We start from the raw sequence: 20,731 nt of genomic DNA on the forward strand, positions 1-20,731 counted from the left end.
ATTAAGTCCATTCCTTTAAGAAAATATTAAGTGGTAAGGAAGCAGAAAAAAAATTAAGAATATAATAATAATCTCTTGAAAAGTTCCCTTGTGAAAGGATCTGAAAAATTTTTAGGGAAGATATTTTAGAACAGTTGGAACTGAGAATGTTTTTTGATAGCAGAGCAGAGCCAAGATTGGGTGAAGGAAGTAAGGAGTCAGCAGTGAAAGTGGGAAATGATGGATCCAGAGCCTGTTTCACAAAAGATCAAGGGTTTAAGATCAAATGCACAGGAAAAAGCTAGTTTTGGAAAGGAACATAGCCTTAGAGATGATTTGTAAGGAGAAGAAAATAAATATAGTTTTAAGTACAAGCTAAGGAAGCTATAAGAGCTTTTTAAAAAAGCATGTGTCTTTTGTAGTGAAGGCATAAAGTCATTCACCAAACAAAGGAATGATGAAGTAGAATAGAAAGATTTGAACGCATATCATGAAGAAGGCTATGGGAATTAATAAAGCAGAATAAATCAATTGCTCATCAGAAGAAACCAGTGACTAATGTGGAGTTTGAGATAGATTTCACCTAAATCTAGGAAGCAGTAGACTAGGAAGACCCCATTCTTTCAGAATAGTAGTATACCCTAAATACTGCTGAATTTATCCAAGTGAAAGACCAAAATCTAACAGGTGTGTCTTGATGAGGAGATTGAGAAGGTGAGATAAAGCAATAACATGGCAATCACCAACTGAGTAGCATGACCTGAAAGTACTTATCATTTTGATTCACTAGAATATAATCAGCTTTGGGAAAGGATCCTCATACACTTACAGAATACAACAGGAGATCTATTTGATTATGTCAGAACCATGTGACATAAAAGAGGGAACTGTATACTGTATTGAGGGCTTAAACCACAGAAGAACATTAAAGCCTGCTTTAATCTCAAGGCAAGGCTGAGCTAAGGCATGTCCTAGAAGCAGGGACTCACTGTGACACAGGGGTAAGTTGAAGGATGCATTCCCCCCGTGGAGCTCTGCTTGATTAGAACATGTTATGCTCATTTTATGACCCCTCGAGGGAAAGGGCAGAAAATCTTTGAAAGCATGTCATGGAAAATTGAAATAAATATTTGACTTTTGAAAATTTTGATTTTTTAAAACTTGATGGAGGACAAAACTGTATTTGGCTTGTGATTAGAGGAAAGGTCATTATTTTTTCTTTTTTTAATCAGAGCAATGTGGCCAATTGTAAGTTCAGAATAGAATCAATAGTCTTGAACAGTCTTAGAAAATGAACAGTTACAACAACAGTCTTGGGACTCTGCAGTTGAATACAGAATTCCTAAAGGGACACCAGGTATTGATGGTTTACAAAATCTTAAGACCAAATAAACTCACCATATCTTTATTATTATTGTTCATTCATTCACTCATTCATCCATTCCATTCAATATCTACCTTATGACAGATACTAAGGGAATAGGTACATGGGATAGAAAAGGTCCTCATTCTGAGGGAATTTACATTCTGGTTGGAAATTGAAATAGTGGGGGAGAAAACACTGGAATACTAAAAAATTGTTACTGATTATTCAGGATCTGAAGCAATTTTTGTATCTTGTGTATATGCCTAGGTGTGTGTGTGGATATGTGTATTCATAGTGTGTCGAAATATAGCTGTGTGTGTGTGTGTGTGTGTGTATGTGAGATAAAGGTAGAGAGAAGAAATAGTAACGAGATTTTTTTGGCTACTTCAGCCTCCATTTAAAGAAATTAATAATCCAATAATATCATTATGGGGATACTTTGGGTATAGTTTGGCATAAGTAATGAAATACCTTTTAAAATTTGTATTGTTTTATGGCTGTGGATGCCTGTCAAAGGAAGAATCTGGTAGTTAATATTGCTAAGATTACTGTGGTGAACTAGACACTATTTTATGCTACTGATGGGATTAAAAATTATTACTTTTACCCAAATTATTACTTTTACCCAAAATGCCTTATAATTTAAGCATCTCTGTGACTTGTACATGTGTCTTTTATATCCAGAAAAATCAATAAATACTATTTTTTAAAAACCTGTGTCAAAATGGGAGCCAAATGTCTGATTGTCCCATAAACTACCACAAGTCCTATTCTGGAATGATCTGGAAAATCAACATTTTAACCTATAAGCATAATATTAATTAAAATTTCTGCTGAATAATTTGTCAAATGGGCATATTTTAGTGATTTGAGAGCACTTTGCTCTCATTTTTTGCTGCTTTTCTTCTTTATTTACATTTGTTGAAGGCACTGGATCTTTGCTGCTTTTCTTCTTTATTTACATTGGTTGAAGGCACTGGATCTTTGCTGCTTTTCTTTAGAAAGATTTTTCTTACCTTTTTTCATGACTGATAAAGAAGGCCTGTCCTTGTCTGTGCATAATGAGTTGAGTGAAGTAGTGGAAATGGCTTTCATTGAGAAATAGGTTTTATAGGAAATGATTTTAAGTATATAGAAAGTAGACATGTATTACTTTATGGCTAGGGCAGTATTTTTTAAGTGTGGCTTTAAGACCCTTTGCATCAGAATCATCTCTGATAATTAATTAAATGTAGATTTCCGGACTTACTTGAATCAGAGTTTGGGTTCTGGGAATTTGACTTTGTATATTTTTAACTTTTTATGTATATTTAAATTATATTTTTATTGAGATAACATTGGTTTACTATACTATATATGATTTAGGGGTGCAGGTTTACACCTCTTCAGATATATGTTACCACACCACACCTACTACCAAAAGCACTGTAATTCTCCATCATAGTCCCTTGGGTCCCCTCCTCTCCCATAATTTGTGTTTTTAAAGATAAACCCTAAGTACCTTTCCTGAGATTCTTGAGGACCACCCATTGGGGAAGAAATGTTTGAGAATCAGAAATTCTTAAAAAGGATCATGTCTATGCCAATGCTTATTAAGCGAAAATGCTGAACCACACTGAAAATATGCTCAAACCCTGAAAGTTCAATGTTTATTTGAAATATCTACTTGTATGCTAATTTTAAGCAATATTAGACCTTTTCTGAGTTTCATGAACCCAAAATATAAAGTACATTGCTTCCCAGATCAGTAAGTCAGCATTGAGGGATGGGACCTGTGTAGTACTCTTCTGCAATCTTAGCAGAGGCTTATATTTGCAGTTCTCGGGGAACAGCCACATGTGGTTAGTAACACTGAGAATTATGGTGGTAAGTGACTGTATAAGTAAACTGCTTTGATTGGAAAACAACAGCACTCCCCCATTCCATTTCCTTTGGGGGTATCCTTTACCCAGAATGCTTGCCTCCATTATTGTAGAGTTCACAACCCTTAATGAGACAGGCATCCACAAAGAGTCATGAGTGATATCCTAGAGGTTAAGATGGGAGCCAATACATGGACCTGTCACTTACTGTGTGGCTAGATGAATTAAGCCACATGAATGCTTAGCTTCTTAGGTACAGTGGGGTTACTACACATACCAATCCAGTGATAGAAAATCTTGTGCAAATTCACCTAGCACAGGGTCTGGACTGAAGTACTTATAGATGCTTATATTGATGTCATAAGAGCTTGACTACATAAGCTTGAGAGATCAGGCCTTTTCTTTCCATTAATTTTTTTTTTTTTTTAATAGAGGCATGCTTTATTTGTTTGCTGGTTTTGTTTATACATGCACTGGGTACAGTCAGAAGTGCGGGAGGGTGAAAGAATTCACCAGAGCCGGAGCGGGGAGCAGAGCAGGCAGAAGGACCGAAGTACACTGCTGAGGGGAGCAGCGGGCGGCAGGAGAGGTCTGCGCGCCATGTGGGACCCTCCTCCGGTGGCCGGGGAACAGCCAGGGATCGAACCGGCGCTGCAGAGGCCGCGCGCAGTTTCGCAACCCAGCGCTCAACCGCTGCGCCACCGGGGAGGCCCATCCATTAATTTTTTGAAGACCATGTTAGTTTTCAGAAACCTCCTAAGTCTCCAGTTCTTATATGTGTTGGGTACCACTGTATCCAGGTTTAATAATAGTCCTTAACCTGAACTAGATTTTTTGATATCTCTTGGTTTCATGGACCATCAGACCTAATGCCATTTATTGAAATGCATATTTTTGGTGTTGGTGTGGACTGAATTGAATTATGTGCATTATTTGCAGTGGCTTTCATTTGCATTTCTTCCCTAGTTCCAAAGAAAATTAGAAATAATCCTACATACACGATTCACCCAGGCCACCTCTATACACTTCTGAGATGCCATGTTCTCTAAAACTGTTTTAGGTTCTAATAAGCGTCTTCAGCTTTATGATGGTTGAAATCATGAAACACATTTATGTCACTCCTTTCTAACCTTATTGGTAAATACTCCCTGACTAAAATTATTTATTATACTCCCCCCTAGCTTTAACTCACATTTGCTAAGTCATAGACATCTCTTCTAGCTTCTCAATAATAGGGAAAATACCATCCTCTAGAAACACAAATCAGATCAAGCAATTACCCGGAGCAATCCTTTATATTATCCAGTTACATAACACACTTCTTGAATAGATGACATATCCTAATTTAGGGTACATCACCAGATTCAAGTCAGATAGTATCCGCTGCCAATCAATAAGAGTGCGGGTCACTGGAAGATCTCTTCGTAGAATTTTTCTCAGAGCTTCATTAGATAACTCCTGTAATTCTTCTAAGACTGCAGTTTGAAATCTGTTCTCTTGTTCTTCCACAAGCCTTGAAACATTTAGAGCCAGTTGAGCTTGATTAACCACTTCCAAGCTTTCTTTCAGATCCTTGGAGATTTCAATATGAAGGTTCACAGACTTGAAGAAGTGAGCTTGCACAAAAATCCTTCCTGTTACTTGAGTTAGAAATGGGTTTATTTGGAAAATCCATTTGGATTTCCAAAGACCATTCCAGCAATCTCCTGTATTATAGTTGTGATTCTCAATGCAAGCTATCAAGAACTCCTTATTTTTTACAGATTTTCTCAGTACATTGCAATTTCCTGTTGGATAGTGATCATTCACATACAGTTTTAAGGCACACAAAACAACAGTTCTCAGGTATTCTGTCTCATTTCGAATGATACCATGACTTTGGATGTCTTTCAGCTGGTTTTGAAGCAGGTCGAATTTGAAGGAGAGTTTGCTTTGGTAGTCAAAAAATCGGTAGTCACCCACTACATTGTGGTGAGACAAGAGGACTGCATTTCCATCAATACAGAGTGGGACAGAATATTTTTTGCAGTGTTGGTGTCCTGCACACTCACCTTGATAGTACATAAGTTTTTCATCACGGATAAGCAGACAGAGATCATCAAAAGCATTTACAAATTCCCCAGGAGGAGCCTGAATCAACAGTCTGCGAATTGCTTTTTCTTTCTCTTTCCTACTCAGAACAGCAATTGACATGTTTGGTGGCAGCAGAAGCAAAGCTTCTGAAATGAAGAGTGTTCAACGGATGAGAAAACATTCCATGAGACACCTTTCCCATCAAGGTGTTAAACAGCAAGCTGAAAATTACTGTGTCTAACCATGAAAACTGGTTCTCTGGCACTGTCTGGCACCTGATGAAGTCATAAAACAACTTTCTTGGTGACATGTGGAACTCATGATGATATCACAATGGATGCCCAGACCCAAAGGAAACCATGACAGTCACCGGCCAACAATGCGCTCAGTCAACCAGTGGAAACTATTTAGAAGATTTTAAGAAACTTAGCCTCCTGAAGAGACTTCTTCCAAAGTGGTGTGTCTCTGTGTGCACTGTATGCTGTCAAGGATCTAGAGAAGCAACCCAGAATTTCTAGGCAATGTTTGGCAGCACTTTGTACCTTGGGGGACCAATCAGCCTTACTTTATGGTCAGGCCCTCCACAGAGCTGCCCCAAAGCCACTGTGGGCATGTTACAATGAAAGGTTTGAAGGGTTTAAACAAAATTGTAAAAATAAAATCAGATAGGATGGCAGTTCATGGAAAAAGGTCAGACAGCAGGGGATGTTGTATTTATAAACACTAGATTTGGAGATGGTCAACACATAAGCAAGAAGCCAGGAAGTTTCAAGGGCAGTGAAATGCAGGACGGTGGGTGTGTGCTAACTCCAAAGAAGAAAGGCTACAAACCACTTGTTCTCTGCTTTCTCTCTAGAAAGGGGGCAGTGGCAACACTGCAAAGGCATCGATGCATTTCTGGCAGAGTTAATTATATTTGGAACCCGTGACAACACCTAATGGGAAGAGACTGCTAAGTGAGGAGAAACGAAACAAGAGGTCATGAAAATATGGAGAGATATCCACTCAGAAGTCCTTTTTGTGTCTCTTTCCTCTTCTTTCTCTTGATTGTATTCCCTTTATTTGATTTTCATTCTTTTTGAAGAGTCCTGAACTTAAGTCCTTATTATTTAAGTATAAACTTTTCATACCTGTCCTCAGCTTTTCTGAGTTTCCTTATCTTTCTTGTATCTTTTTCTTATAAGCACATCAACTTTGCCATATTGACTCATAGACTTTAAATTTAAGGTCCCTCATTAGCTCTAACAATCTGAAATTGAGTAGATTTTTGAACAGTTTTTGCAAATAACTTTCATAGGTGTAGACTGTGCTGTTAATTCTTTACAACCTTAGTTTTTCAAACTGCAATACCTTAATTTTTTGTAGTTTACCTGTATATAATAAGTAAGCTTGATAATTTTAGTTTTCTCTTTAATGCCAAATATATATTCAATGTGGCATTTAAATTTTTTTTTATTGAGGTGTATTGGTTTATAATTTGTTACCATGGCATTTTTTAATCCTAGTTATGGTACTCACAATGTTGCTTTTTCGAGCTGTGGGAAAGCTGGACATTTAACTAATATGTGGCAATAACAAGTATATCAGACATGGCTACTATTTATTGAATTTTCAATAGCAGAGACTGTGTTCAAGGACATCCCACCTCCCCATTGTACTGATTTGCCCACTTTTTTTCACATGAAAGAACTGAAGCTGAGAGAGGTCACAAAAAAGGGAGAGTTAAGTCCCTCTTCTCAGGACATGTCTTCTCTCAGTGAACTCTATCTTCCAGTGTAAATTGATTTCTCAAATATTTATTTCTGTTTTTCCTGTACTTTTTAATGTGTTATGGCCTTTAATTTTTAATGTGTTATAGAATATTACATACTTTATTGTGCTTGTTTTAAATATGATTAAGGATAGAATTATTTTGTGATTTAAGTAGAAAGACTCTCCCTTAAAAATAAGTACATTAAGTTGAAGACAGATCACATATTTCTTTTAAGTACTTAGTGACTTTTTGTGAGCATTTCCTTAACCTATTTTTGTGTTCTTCATACGTGGTTTTTGTCGGTAATTCGGGATGACTTTAAAGGTGGAAAAATTAATCTAGAAAAAACTCTGAAATTACTTGAAAAATTAGATATTCCCTGCAATAATATTCATGTGAAATATATTTTTAAGGTGAGATGATATCCACCCCCTGCCTTTCCAGACCTCAGAAGGACTTACTCCAATAAGGCAAATGTTAATAGTTATTTGGATGCTTTCTGCAGATAATACATAGGAAAAATTGGTCTCTTGAGAGTTAAACCAACTAATGATGCCAAATATATTTGTGATGAAGATAAAGAGAATTTAGGTAGAAGGTAAAATGAGTTTCTGACAAAATTTTTTAAATAATACCAGGTTATTGATTGAGAACTATCTGCTGACTCTACAGAAATATTCATATCATATTATGATTGGCAATGTGATTAAATCAAAATCATATAAACAATGAAATGGTAAATGGATTGGATGTTGGTGATTTATAGAAGGAATGAGTGATTATGGGAACATAGTTTCTATTCATCCCAAAGTAGAAAGACATGCCCAGAATTCTGTGTTTAGAGAAGAACTAGGAGGAAGGGAACTTGCCTCAGTTCTCTTACTAGAGGACAGAAGGAAGGGTTGTGAATAAGATTTTTTAAAAGCTGAGTTGAGTTTTGCATTATGAAGATGGCAAATTTTTTGAAGAATCAGGCAAGAATACTAGACTGGCCAACCCAGACAGTTAGGAAGGTAGAAAACCTGAACAGGAGTTAGTTTTTTGTAAGCCAGGTTACACAATTCATGTTGAAACTGCCACCACTAACATGAACTGGGAAGATTCTGATATTTTGCTTTAATTGCACTATCATAGATGTGGATAGAAGCAGGTTTCTAGTTCAGAAAATAAAGACAGCTACTTACAAAAAGTAGCTATTGTAAGAGTATCAGCATTTTGGTGCCATTTCTCCCAGCCCAGTTCCCAAAGGTGAGGGAGAATAGATGACAGGTGCATGTACAGTGGTTTACATTACAGAAATCCTATCTAGGGAGTTATTGTCATTGTTAGTATGTACAGTAACTGACTTACTATTTCCTCTGGAGGGAGACACTGCCTCTTCATTACACGAGCATTCTTGAAAAGGTTGTGAAGAAAGGTAGGGTTGGTGCCTCTGTCCTGTTCAGAAAATGTATGGAAATGCAGGAGACTCATGGAGAATTGCTCCCAACAGGCAATTCTCTCAATAAGATTTAACTCCCTCCTTTACAAGCCCTAGAGAGAACAAAAGTACAGAAAAACCTTTTTTTGCATTTTAGGAAAATTCAGAAAAAGATAAAATGTTTTAGAGTTTTATGAATCCAAGTTGTGTGTGCTATCAGAATTTTAATCAGTTCATATCTAATACTATATTTGAAAAATGCAAATTTTTGTGAAAGACATTTACATGTAGAATTTTCTCCCAATGGTATAATACAAAGGGAGAAACAACCAATGCTCATTTATTAAAATTCACATTCAACACATTATAGATGTAGAAATATATTATTAAGTCTATATGAAATGTGAAATATAAATTTTATTTAGTGATATCAGGTTGCTTTGAATTTTCTTTAAGACAGAGATGTCTATTGATAAAATGCACTTGATAAAATGAATGCTGTATTTCAAGGATTATGGAGAATGCTTTACATGTATAATTAGTGAAGAAATAGCTTGCTAATTGAAATTTACAATTATTTGGACATGACGGGATTGAAGATCTGATGTGTTTAGTAAAACCTTTTTGAAGTGGCTATGAAAACAATGGATAAAAAATTTGAGGAGCAGAGATTGCTTAGAATACTCTAAAAACCTCTTCAAAATGACATCAAATACATTGGGAGCATAAATTACATGTAAATAAGACTGATAATCATGATAAATCATTTTTATTAAAATAACTTCCCCAAGTCTTCTAGTAGGCAATATTTTGCTGCCTTTAGGCTAAGTTGACACATATCTATTAAGATGTTGATTAAATAGAATGTGTAGGGAAGGTATATTGGTCAGCTAAATTATCTGGATAACTAAAGATTAATTAAGCTTTTTGAACAACCAATTCATTTGCTTCAATTTTTGTTCCAGTTTTTCCATACTTCATGGGTACACTTTTTAGCTAGAGTAAATAAAATGAAATCTTATTTGGGTGACCAAAAGCTTCCAAGTGTCTCAGGGCTATTGTTATTGGCAAGCTTGATGGGCATGGAGAGCCTCTACTCTTTGTTCCCATCTGTGTAGTGATGGCCAATCAGAAATTGCTCTGAGCAATTATCCTAATCTGCAGAATGGACATACTGATACAGTTACTATGCAGCTTTGTTTGGAATATTAAGTAACATAATATTATGATTGTACCCAGTGTTAGGCCTTGCAAAAATGTAGGCACTAAGTAAATATTTGGTGAAGCTAACTCAATCATTATTATTTAGAAAAAATATAGGAAATTGCCTTGATTTATTGATTTTCTAAGAAGTTGACATAAATTCTGACATGAATTACTTTACTTTCAAGGTGACTTTTTATTATAAAATTTGATTTGAGAACATAAAAATTTATTATCCTGAAAAATTAGTATAAATTTCTTTTTACAGAAGACAATCTATTTAATTTAGGCTATGAAGTGCTACATTTTTACTTTCCCCTTCCTTTATTTTAATTTTTTGATGACACACTTTACATCTTTTTGTTCTGTGATTCCATAAACAAATTAATGTAGTTAGAGTTCTTTACTACTTTTTTCTAATTTTTATTTTATATTTATTAATGATTTATCCACTGCCAATACATCAATTTTGAGTTTCTATATTTACCTTTACAAAAGATAATTATACCTTATTATTTTGTTACTAATTACCATCCTTTTATTTCAACTTGAAGAAGTACTTCAAAATTTCTTGAAAGGCTAGTCTATGAACTCAAACTATAGCCTGTCTGGAATACTCTTTATTTCTCGATTTTGAAGGATATTTTTCCCAGGTAGAGCATTCTTGGTTGGCAGTTTCCCTTCAGCCCCTTTAATATAGCATCCCACTTCCTTCTGGACTACAAGGTTTCTGCTGTAAAATCTATTGAGAGTTTTATGATTCTTCTCTTATAGGTAACAAGTTGATTTTCTCTTGGGCTGCTTTGAAAATGTTCTCACTTCCAGATTCTGTGTAATTAGAATGTGTCTTGGCATGGGGCCCTTAGTTTCATCTAATTTGGAACTTTCTGAGATTACTAGATTTGAAATCTGTTCCTTTTCCCAGATTAGGTAAGTTTTCAGTCATTATTTCTTCAAATAAATTTTCTTTTCTTTTCTCTCTCTCTGCTCCTTCTGAGTCCCCTATGAGTATCATATCACTTAACAATGTTCTGTAAATCCCTTAAGTTTTCTTACTCTTTTTAATTCTTTGTTTTGCCATCTATTGGGATAAACTTTGCTGCCTTATATTTGAGTTTGCTGAGCCTTTGCCCCACTTCATTTAGTCTGTTGTTTACTCTCTTAACATTTTTAGTTCAGTTATTGTGTGCTTTAACCCTGTGATTTCTATTTGGTACTTATTTTTTATCTCTTAGTTGAAATTCTCACTTCATTTATGCATTGTTCTGTTCATCTTCGGAACATTTTTATGACCATTATTTTGAACTGTGTATCAGGTAAATCAAACATCTCTGTTTCATTAGGTCTGTTTCTAGGTTTTTGTTTCTTTTCATTTGGAACCTATTCTTCTGTTTGTTCCTTTTCCTTGACTTTCTTATGCTTTATGTTGGTTTGCATACATTAGATAGAGCAACCATCTCTCCCAGTCTTAAAGGAGTCATCTTCTGTAGGACATGAACTTTATTTCCAACTTTATTTATAATTCAGCCCTTCCTCTTGATTGGATCTCAATCCTTTGTGAATGTCCAGGCAGTGTTCTTCATTCTTGTGGCTCCCAATCACCGAGGGCGTGCCAAAACTTACTGTTCTAAAGGTGTGGAACATGGACTTATCTGTATACTCCCTCCATAACTTGTCCTGGGACTGTGGGGGTTAGCCAGTCAAGGACTGTCTCTTTGTTTGCCACAGTAAAACATTTCAGTTGGTCAAGTAGTTTATATTCTGCTTGAAAGCAATAGAACTTTCTTTACTTAGTGAATAAGGCATATTTTATTTTCTGCTGTTACTCTGTAGAACTGTTGTCTTGAATTTAGATAGTTTTATTAAAAATTTTTAGGAATGACGGTTACATATTGTTTTTTGTTGACTTGCTGAAGGTCTCATGACAGGATGGGACTAAAATAAAACAATTCTGTAATATTCACTTCTATGGACCTAAAAATCCAGAATTTAAAAGGAGTAAGTTGAATCTTTTTAAGTTTACTATGAACACTGATACTGTGGATTACTTTCAGATCACATAGTTTCAAGGAGCTATTATTGTTTCATGGACACTGCTTTTCCAGCTTTTCATTTAACTACATATTCCACCTTTTCTATCTAGTATATTTCCATCTCTTTCCCACTTTGGCCTTTAATTTCAGTCTTTGCTTCTTCAAGTTCCTCCATGTAAATGGATTAATCCTCCACTTTGAACTGACATGCTGCTCTTCACATTTGGTTTTCAACTCAGATTGTTTCTTGATTCCTTTATATCAAACTACCTGGTAATTGCCACTGAAATTTTTTCATGAAATAAAGAGATCATTTCCAGCACGTTCATTCCCTGTGGTACCCTAAGGATTCACTTTATAGGAAAACATCAAAATATAAGACACTAGGCTAGATGGTATGAGGGAAGCAAACATTGATAAGACAAAACAATACATTCATATCTAGACTTGGCATTTATTGTATACCCCCAGTCCTCATAGCATCCTGGGTATCCTGTAGGTAATGATATCTATCCCCACATTGCAGATGAAGACTGGGAAGTTCAGAGAATTTAATTTATATGCCTGAAGTTCCATGTACTTTGGAGCTAGGAATATGTAAGCTCCGTCTGTCTCCAAATTGTCAGCTTTTCACCACAATACCCCCTGCAACACAAGCTGTTTGTATTCAAGCTGTTTATAATGTAATAAGAGTAAAGATTTAGATTAGTTGACTGCCTCAGTTTTTATTTGTAAGTGATTCTGCTAGTTATTCCAACTCTCCCCTACCCCCACTCAAGACAGTCCTGACTTCTCTCTCTCATGCAACTAAAATTTAATGTGTTGAATTCTTCTGACTTCTCCCTTAATAATTTCACTGATACCTATTTTGTTTTTATTCACCACTTCCCACTTGGAATGCATCATCTTTGTTCCCCGACCTGTAGTTCTCCATATCTTCCAATTAGTAACACACAATTAATCCTGCTGAAGTTCTACTTTTGCTAGCTATTTCCTGCTTGGAACCTCATAGTAGCTCTGTTTCTTTAAATAACTGGGCCCAGCCCACTTTCTTCTCTTTAGCTCATAAAGTTCAAACACTTTTCCTGAACAGCCAGATGAATTCACTCATTTTCATTGGAACATATCTTGTTTGTTCCTACCCTATGATCACTCAGGTTGCGCTTCCTCAAGGCATTATAATACCACTGCAGTTTCTCTAGTCCACAATAATTTTAAATGGGTTTAGTAAATACTCTGAGAACTATGGTATTGGCTGTATATTGGTGGCATATGATCCCATACTGCCCTTAAGAAAGTGAAGAAATAGAGTGGAATAGAATAATTTTATAATCATAAGACAACCTTAGATTTCACCTTCCCCATCCCTCCTTCCACTCCTGATATAGTCACTGAATTTCAAGTAGGGATGAGACACCAAGCTTTTCCCAACTTTGATGTAATTTCATGCAATTTTATAAATTTTATTTTAAATAAAATCTAATGTATGATTTATCTTTTAAACCTAAGAAGCTATATATATATTAACACAAATACTCATTCATTCTGTGTATTTTTTATATTCATAATGTGAACCCACCAGTCATTTTTTTTTAGTAGAATAATGACAGACTGAAGCAAGGAAGAATTACCATAGAAGAATTTAGAGCAATTTATCGAGTTCTGACACACAGAGAAGAAATTATTGAGATTTTCAACACATATGCTGAAAACAGGAAATTTCTAATTGAAGGAAATCTGGTCAAATTTTTGATACAAGAGCAGTTTTTACTTGATAGCAATAAAAGCAGTAAAAATGCTTCTGAGATCATTCAAAAATATGAGCCTATTGAAGAAGGTATGCATGTATTTCAAAGTTTTATCAAATATTTATATGCAAAGTACTTTATGACTTATAATTATCATTTTCAAATTTCTGGCTCGGTCATATTTCTTCAGTTTTATTTTTGTGTTTCCCCTTTAGGAAAGCTTCATTGTGTGACCATGACTTTCTTCCTTTAGCGCCATCCAGCCCGTTTCTTCTAATTGCTTCTGTATATCCCTTAGGTGTTCAGAGATGAACTTAGGTGTGGACAGCATGAGAGTTCTGTTGCATGAAATGGAAGGAAGTGCCTTGACAATCATTGCTAATATAAAACCCATTACAGACATCTTTCATGTTTATGCATTTTATTACTGAAAAAAATATGGCAATTAAATGAACTAATTGGTAGCAGTTCTAGGAAAGAAAGTATTACAAACTCACCAGTTTCTCTACTGTCTGCATAATTGTCTACAACATCTTATGAACTTTTTAAAAAAGCAATAAAATTGCTTTTCCTTCATTTTTGAATGCAGCCATTTGGCTTGGCTTACATTAAATGAACCTGACATTAAGATGTCATAAATTTTTGATCTTTGGTCCATTTTTCAATGGATAAAACCCTTCAATTTTTTCACTTATGCTCATTTTTATATAAAATAATAAATACATAAGAAATTACACATAATAATATAAAAAGCACTGTTAAAGCACATTGTCTACCTTACTGAAATCAATAGGATAGATAAAAATATTTAACAATGGATATATGAAAGGCCATGATCTGCTTTTGAAGATTCATTAATTTTCCTACTGACATATCATTACATAGGGCCTAACAAAACCGAGCTTATTCCTCTGTATGCCTAACTTAATCAAGTAATTATAATTTATTCAAAGAATTATTTATTTTACTAAATATGGTTCTAGGGGCTATGGATACAGTGGAAAACAAGACAGTTATATTCCTGATGGTGACTGGGGGATGATTGAGAGTAGACAAACATATAAAAGGATAATTCTGAGTAGCTGTGAAAAAAATTAAAACAGAGAAAGTGATAGTAAAACACCTAGGAGGTCCAGTTCAGGTAGTGCGTTTAGGAGGGCCTTCTCTGAGGATGTGATTTTTTTTTTTTTTTAAGTTTTATTTATTTATTTGTACAAGCACTGGGTATAGTCAGAAGCACAGGAGGGTGAGAGAATTCACCAGAGACAGAGCAGGGAGCAGAACAGACAGACTGACAAAATACATTGCTGAGGGGAGCAGCGGGAGCCACAGGAGAGGTCTATGCGCCATGTGGGACCCACGCCGGCACAGCCCAGCCCTCAACCGCTGCGCCACTAGGGATGTGATTTTTGAGCTGGGACCCAAGTGACAAAACAGAACCAGTCATGCGCCAAAGTGGGAGAAGTGTCTGAAGTTGAGAGAAGTATTGGACCTGAATTGGAGAATTCAGGGAGCAGGAGGAGCACAGTGTGTTTAGAAGTTTGAGAGAGAGGGCAAGGTGAATTTGCAGCGATAGGCAGGGATCAAATCTTCTTGAGTCTTGGCTTCATTTTGGCTTCATGATTCATTGTCATGTAAGCTTTAAGCATTGTGGTGGTAAGATCAAATGCAGTGTTAGTAAGGTTTGGGCTGATCACTAAACACCTTTGCAGGTTTGCAGCAAGATAAAGAGCTTGCGTGAGAATGTAAAACACCTTTAGCACTCTCTAAGGAAGTCTTGATTTATGTTCTGGCTCAAACTCTTCAAGCTTTTTATGTCTTCCCTGACTGGAAACAACCAGTTCACAGACAAGCACTTTCAGTAGTGCTGATCTAGGGGCTATTCAAACTTTTTTTTTTTCCTTTGGCACTGTTATTTGCAGGTGGCAAATTAAAAGGGATAATGTGACATGGTGGCAGTGACATCTTAAAATTGTGTCTGCACTTAACTATAAAATCACAGTATTCAACCTTTCCATTTTTTGAAACTTTCCCTGCATCACATACTTTCATTTACCTGACTGTTGAAAATATTAGAAACTTATTAAGGCCTGTTTGAATTATGTTCTTATAGTCCCAAATGCTTCCAAGTTCCTCAATCTCATCTCACATTGGAATATAATGTAAACCAAATGAGGCTTTTAAAAATCTGAGAGATTAACTCTCATCTCAATCTGGTAGTTTTTAGGGTCAAAAATTAATTTTTCTACTCTATTACCAAGATATTTAATTCATTGTTCAATAGTTCAAAAGGACTGTATGGCAAACGCTGAAGAATATTTTTATGCAAATCCTTACTATTACAATATATGATGAACTTCCCCCATATATTCCTAAATGTGCATGACTTTGAGATAGCTTGCATGCCTATATACATTTTATGTATTTTCTCCTAGCATTTTTTTTTTTTGTGGGACCCTCACTGGCTGCCAGGGAACGAACCGGCACTGCGGAGGCTGTGGGCAGCCTCGCAGCCCAGCCTCAACCGCTGCGCCACCAGGGGAGGCCCCCTAGTATTTATTTTTTTAAAAGCAAAATTGTAATAGCATCTCAAATGGTGACTTTTTCACTTTTATAATGTCATAAACATTTCCTTATGTCACTGCATGTTTTTTTTCTGATACATTATTTTAAATGGCTACTTAGTATTGTATCATGCTTTGAGTTTTCATTTGTTTCCTTCTCTCATTTAATTTGCATTTATAAATAATGCTAGTGTGAGCATTCTTGCACATCAATCTTAGTGTGACTCTTCATTTCTGTAGTACAAATTCCCAGAAATAAAATCTTTACCAAGGATTTCTCACTAAAGTGAATACTCACACCAACTTTTATTTTGAGACAAACTGAATTCAAGCACAAGAAAAACAGCAAATAACATTTATAGAGCTAGTATATAGGAATAGATGCTATGATCACCATCGTTCCAAAGATAGCAAAAGGTTAACTAACATGTTTGTTATAAGCAGATGGATTCTACTCAGAATCCAGAGCCAGTATTCTGCTTAGAAAATAATTTTGGAATATCATGCTGAGTATAAAGAATTCAGTAAAAAAAATTCAGAGATAATTTACTAAAAATGGTAATATGCAAACAACCCAGCAATTCCATTTGTAGGCATGCATCCTACAGAAATGTGCACATATTTCCATTAAAGGACAAATATTGGTTGCTTATAACAATATTCTTTACAATAGACTCAAATTGGAAATTATCTGAATGTTCATCAAGAGTAGAATAGTAAATAAGTAAATAGTAAATAGTAAATAAGTAAGTACACTATGGTGCACACATGCAGTGGAATACAATACTATACGGGAAAAAACAATGTTGAATTATATGTAATTCTAGGAATAAATCCCAGAGGGCCTTCCTGGTGGTGCAGGGGGTTAAGACGCAACCTATGAAGCTGTCTGCAGGTTCTGCAGCATGAGTTTGAACCCCTGGCCAGCCAGGGAGCAACCCACATGGCATAGCAGACCTCTCTGGCTCACCCCCTGCTCCCCTCCGCAGTGTACTTTGGTTGATCTGCCTGTTCTGTTCCTCACTCTGTGTCTGGTGGATCCCCTCACCCCCCACACCTCTGGCCTGTACCCCAGCTCTTGTGGGCATAAATAAATAGATCTTTTATAAAAAGAGAATAAATCCTAGAAACAATAACTAGCAAAATAAACTAGCCACAAAAAATACATTCTGTATGAACTCATTCATACAAAGCACAAAACCCAGAAAAAACTAATCTATGCTATTAGAAGCCAGACCCCACTTGAGTGGGGGAGAGAGATTGTAAAGTTAGCAAGAAGCAGGCTATAATGTTCTGTTCTTTGATGGAGGTGCTGTTTCACTTGATGTTTAATTTCTTAAGATTTATTGATCTATAATATATTTAGTCTTCTCATATATGTTTTACATAACATTTAAAAATCAGATACTTATTAAATGGCACATTATTATGTTTAGATAGAACTAAGAGCATTCATTAAAAATTGTTTTTCCAAAGAAAAATTAGGACTAGCATTGACATTAATTATAGATGCATATTTTAGAAATGTACTGTTACCAAATAAATTTTAAAATGAGATGTACTTTTTATGCAGTTAATAATATTTCTGTATCCTTTTAAATTTATTTTTACAGTTAAGAAAGCACGCCAGATGTCCTTTGAAGGTTTTACAAGATACATTGGTTCACCTGAATGTCTTCTATTTAAAAATGAATGTGAGAAAGTTTACCAGGACATGACTCATCCATTAAATGATTATTTTATTTCAAGTTCACATAATACATACTTGGTATCTGGCCAATTTCTGGGACCAAGTGATCTTTGGGGATATATAAGGTATTTATTTTGATTTGGTTTAGAAATCATGGGGCTAATTGATCTTAAGTATATGTTGATAATTTCATGGACTAACAGGTCATATAGAGAAGATGAACTAGGGTAATGTAATAGGAAGTAACTCTGGGGTTGGAGGGTGTCACATTAAAGGTTCAGAAAAGATTTCTCAGAAGATGACATTATTGTGGTCTAAGTAATGAATAAGAGGAAACCTCAGAAAGATCTGGTAGGAAGAGCATGCTAAGTAGACTAAATTGTAAGTGCTTGGCATATTTAAATGAGAGCAAGACAGCAAATGTGGTTGGAACCATGTAAATGGAGGATGAAAGGTGGTGAGTTTGATGATCAGTTTATGACAGTCTCAGGGACTATGGAAAGGAGAATGGATTTTATTCCAGATGCTTTGGGAAGCCATTGGAGGGATCTTTAGGATAATGTCATAATTGTTTTACATTTTACCATAGTGTAGAGATTCATGGTGCATGTGTGGAGGTAGATAATGATTTGGGAAAATCTTGCAAGTAGCCTAAGTGATGATGATTATTTAGATGGTGAATTCCTGAGGTGGTAGTTGAATAAGTGGTTGAATTTGAAATACTTTAAAGCAGTTGAGCCAACAACACTAATCAGGCGATTTGAAGAGAGGAATGGGGAAAAGAAAATATCAAACTATTTTAGCCTAAGAAAAACATAGTGGTGAAGCCTGAGAGAGGAGACATTGTAGGCTGTGAGTCAGCAGCAAGAGTTTAGTGGTTTCCAAGTTCGATTTGAGATATTAATTGGTTATCAAAGGGCTAGGTCTGATAGTCAGTTACATGTATCAGATAGTCAGGATCTTAGAAGAGACATCCAGGCTGGGAAAATAGAATTGGAGGTTGCCAGAATATAGGTGGTATTCAAAGCCATGTGATAGGATATTACTTAAAACCATAGAAAAGGTATCTAATAATCCCATAATATTAAACTTACAAATAAATACTACTTTTCACTATTTAAAATCTAATTCAGGAGTCTAAACTCAGTAATGTATCCATTTAAAATTCTGTAATTATAGTCTAATTCGTGACCGTATTTTCATTCTAGAAAGTTCTACTCATACTTTATTTCTTTAGTTCTTTTAAAAATATAATATAGATTTTAGTTTAGAAATACAGAAAATTTTTGCATTCTCAGAACTATTCCAAACTAAAAATCAAATATGAATTTTTTTTTTTCTTTTTTTTTTTTTATTATAAATTTTATTGTTATATTCCCCATACAATTGCAGCCCCCCATTCTGACCCCAATCCCTCCCCTCCCGCCCCCGCCCCCCTAAAAGTGTCTCTGGTTCATAGTTTTTTGTTGATTTTGATTTTCACTTTCTTATAGTTATTCATTTTCCTGGTCCCTTATTTAAGTTTTCTAGATTCCTGCTATGAGTGAGACCATCCGGTATTTTTCTTTTTCTTTTTGGCTTATTTCGCTGAGCATGATCCCTTCCAGCGCCATCCATGTTGCAGCAAATTGCATGTGTTTATCTTTTTTGAATGCTGAGTAATATTCCATGGTATATATGTACCACATCTTCTTGATCCAGTCATCTATTTTTGGGCATTTGGGTTGTTTCCAAAGCTTAGCTATTGTAAACAGTGCTGCTATAAACATAGGGGTGCAGGTGTTCTTTGGAATTGATGTTTCTGTGTCCTTTGGGTAAATACCTAGGAGTGGAATTGCTGGGTCATATGGAAGCTCTATGTTTAGTAGGTCCAGAAATCTCCACACAGCTTTCCACAGTGGTTGGACCAGTTTGCACTCCCACCAACAGTGCAGAAGAGTTCCTTTTTCTCCACACCCTCGCCAACATTTGTTGTTGCTAGTTTTTTTAATATGTGCCATTCTCACTGGTGTAAGATGGTATCTCATGGTAGTTTTGATTTGCATTTCCCTGATGACAAGTGATGTTGAACATTTTTTCATATGCCTGTTGGCCATTTGCATTTCCTCTTCAGAGAAGTTTCTTTTAAGCTCTTCTGCCCATTTTTTGACTGGATTATTTTCTTTGTTGTTGTTGAGACTCATCAGCTCTTTGCAGATTTTTGTGATCAGTCCTTTATCATTAGTGTTGGGTGCAAAAATGTTCTCCCAGTTGGTGGGGTTTCTCTTTGTTTTTGTTATTGTCTCTTTTGCTGTGCAGAAGCTCTTTAATTTGATATAGTCCCAGCTGTTTATCTTTGCCTTCACTATCACTGCTTTGGGTGATGTGTCTGTAAAGATGTCTTTGATATGCAAATCACGTAGTGTTTCGCCTATATTTCCTTCTATATATTTTATGGTTTCAGGTCTTATGTCTAGTTCTTTAATCCATTTTGAGTTGATTTTTGTGTATGGTGTGAGGTGGTGGTCAAGCTTCATTCTTTTGCATGTAGCGACCCAGTTTTCCCAGCACCATTTATTGAACAAACTTTCTTTGCTCCAATGCATAGTCTTTGCTCCTTTGTCAAAGATTAGTTGACCATAAACCTGTGGGTTTATTTCTGGATTTTCTATTCGATTCCATTGGTCTGTATGTCTGTTCTTGTTCCAATACCATGCGGTTTTGATGATTATGGCTTTGTAGTATAGTTTGAAGTCTGGGAGTCTGATGCCTCCATTCCCTTCTTTTTTTTTCAGGAGAGCTTTGGCTATTCGGGGTTTTTTGTGATTCCATATGAATTTCATCAATAATTGTTCTATTTCTTTGAAGAATGACATTGAAATTTTGATTGGAATAGCATTGAATCTGTATATTGCTTTTGGAAGGATGGCCATTTTAATAATGTTTATTCTTCCAATCCATGAGCAGGGGATGTCTCTCCATTTCTTTGTGTCTTCTTCTATTTCTTTTAACAGTGTTTTATAGTTTTCTTTGTATAGGTCCTTTACCTCTTTTGTTAGAT

At 35.5% G+C, this 20,731-nt stretch overlaps 2 protein-coding genes across 2 annotated transcripts in view; one reads left to right on the forward strand and one right to left on the reverse strand.

Moving 5' to 3' along the window:
- Positions 1-4,500: 4,500 nt before the first annotated feature.
- Positions 4,501-5,460, reverse strand: CAPZA3 (capping actin protein of muscle Z-line subunit alpha 3; the record flags this gene model as incomplete). The annotated part of the gene is made up of 1 exon (XM_084255236.1): positions 4,501-5,460. Exon 1 carries the CDS (start codon positions 5,398-5,400, stop codon positions 4,501-4,503), a length of 900 nt encoding a protein of 299 aa, XP_084111362.1. The 5' UTR covers positions 5,401-5,460.
- A 179-nt stretch (positions 5,461-5,639) lies between these two features.
- Positions 5,640-20,731, forward strand: part of PLCZ1 (phospholipase C zeta 1) — a gene marked incomplete at both ends in the record, with an annotated part of 43,331 nt that continues 28,239 nt past the window's right edge. Inside the window, 4 exons of the mRNA XM_084256016.1 lie at positions 5,640-5,737; positions 7,290-7,446; positions 13,289-13,526; positions 17,615-17,816. Of these exons, the coding sequence (XP_084112142.1) occupies positions 5,640-5,737; positions 7,290-7,446; positions 13,289-13,526; positions 17,615-17,816 (695 nt within the window). The remainder of the gene's footprint in view (positions 5,738-7,289; positions 7,447-13,288; positions 13,527-17,614; positions 17,817-20,731) is intronic.

Source organism: Talpa europaea, assembly GCF_964194135.1.
Source record: "Talpa europaea genome assembly, chromosome: 15".
NCBI lineage: Eukaryota > Metazoa > Chordata > Mammalia > Eulipotyphla > Talpidae > Talpa > Talpa europaea.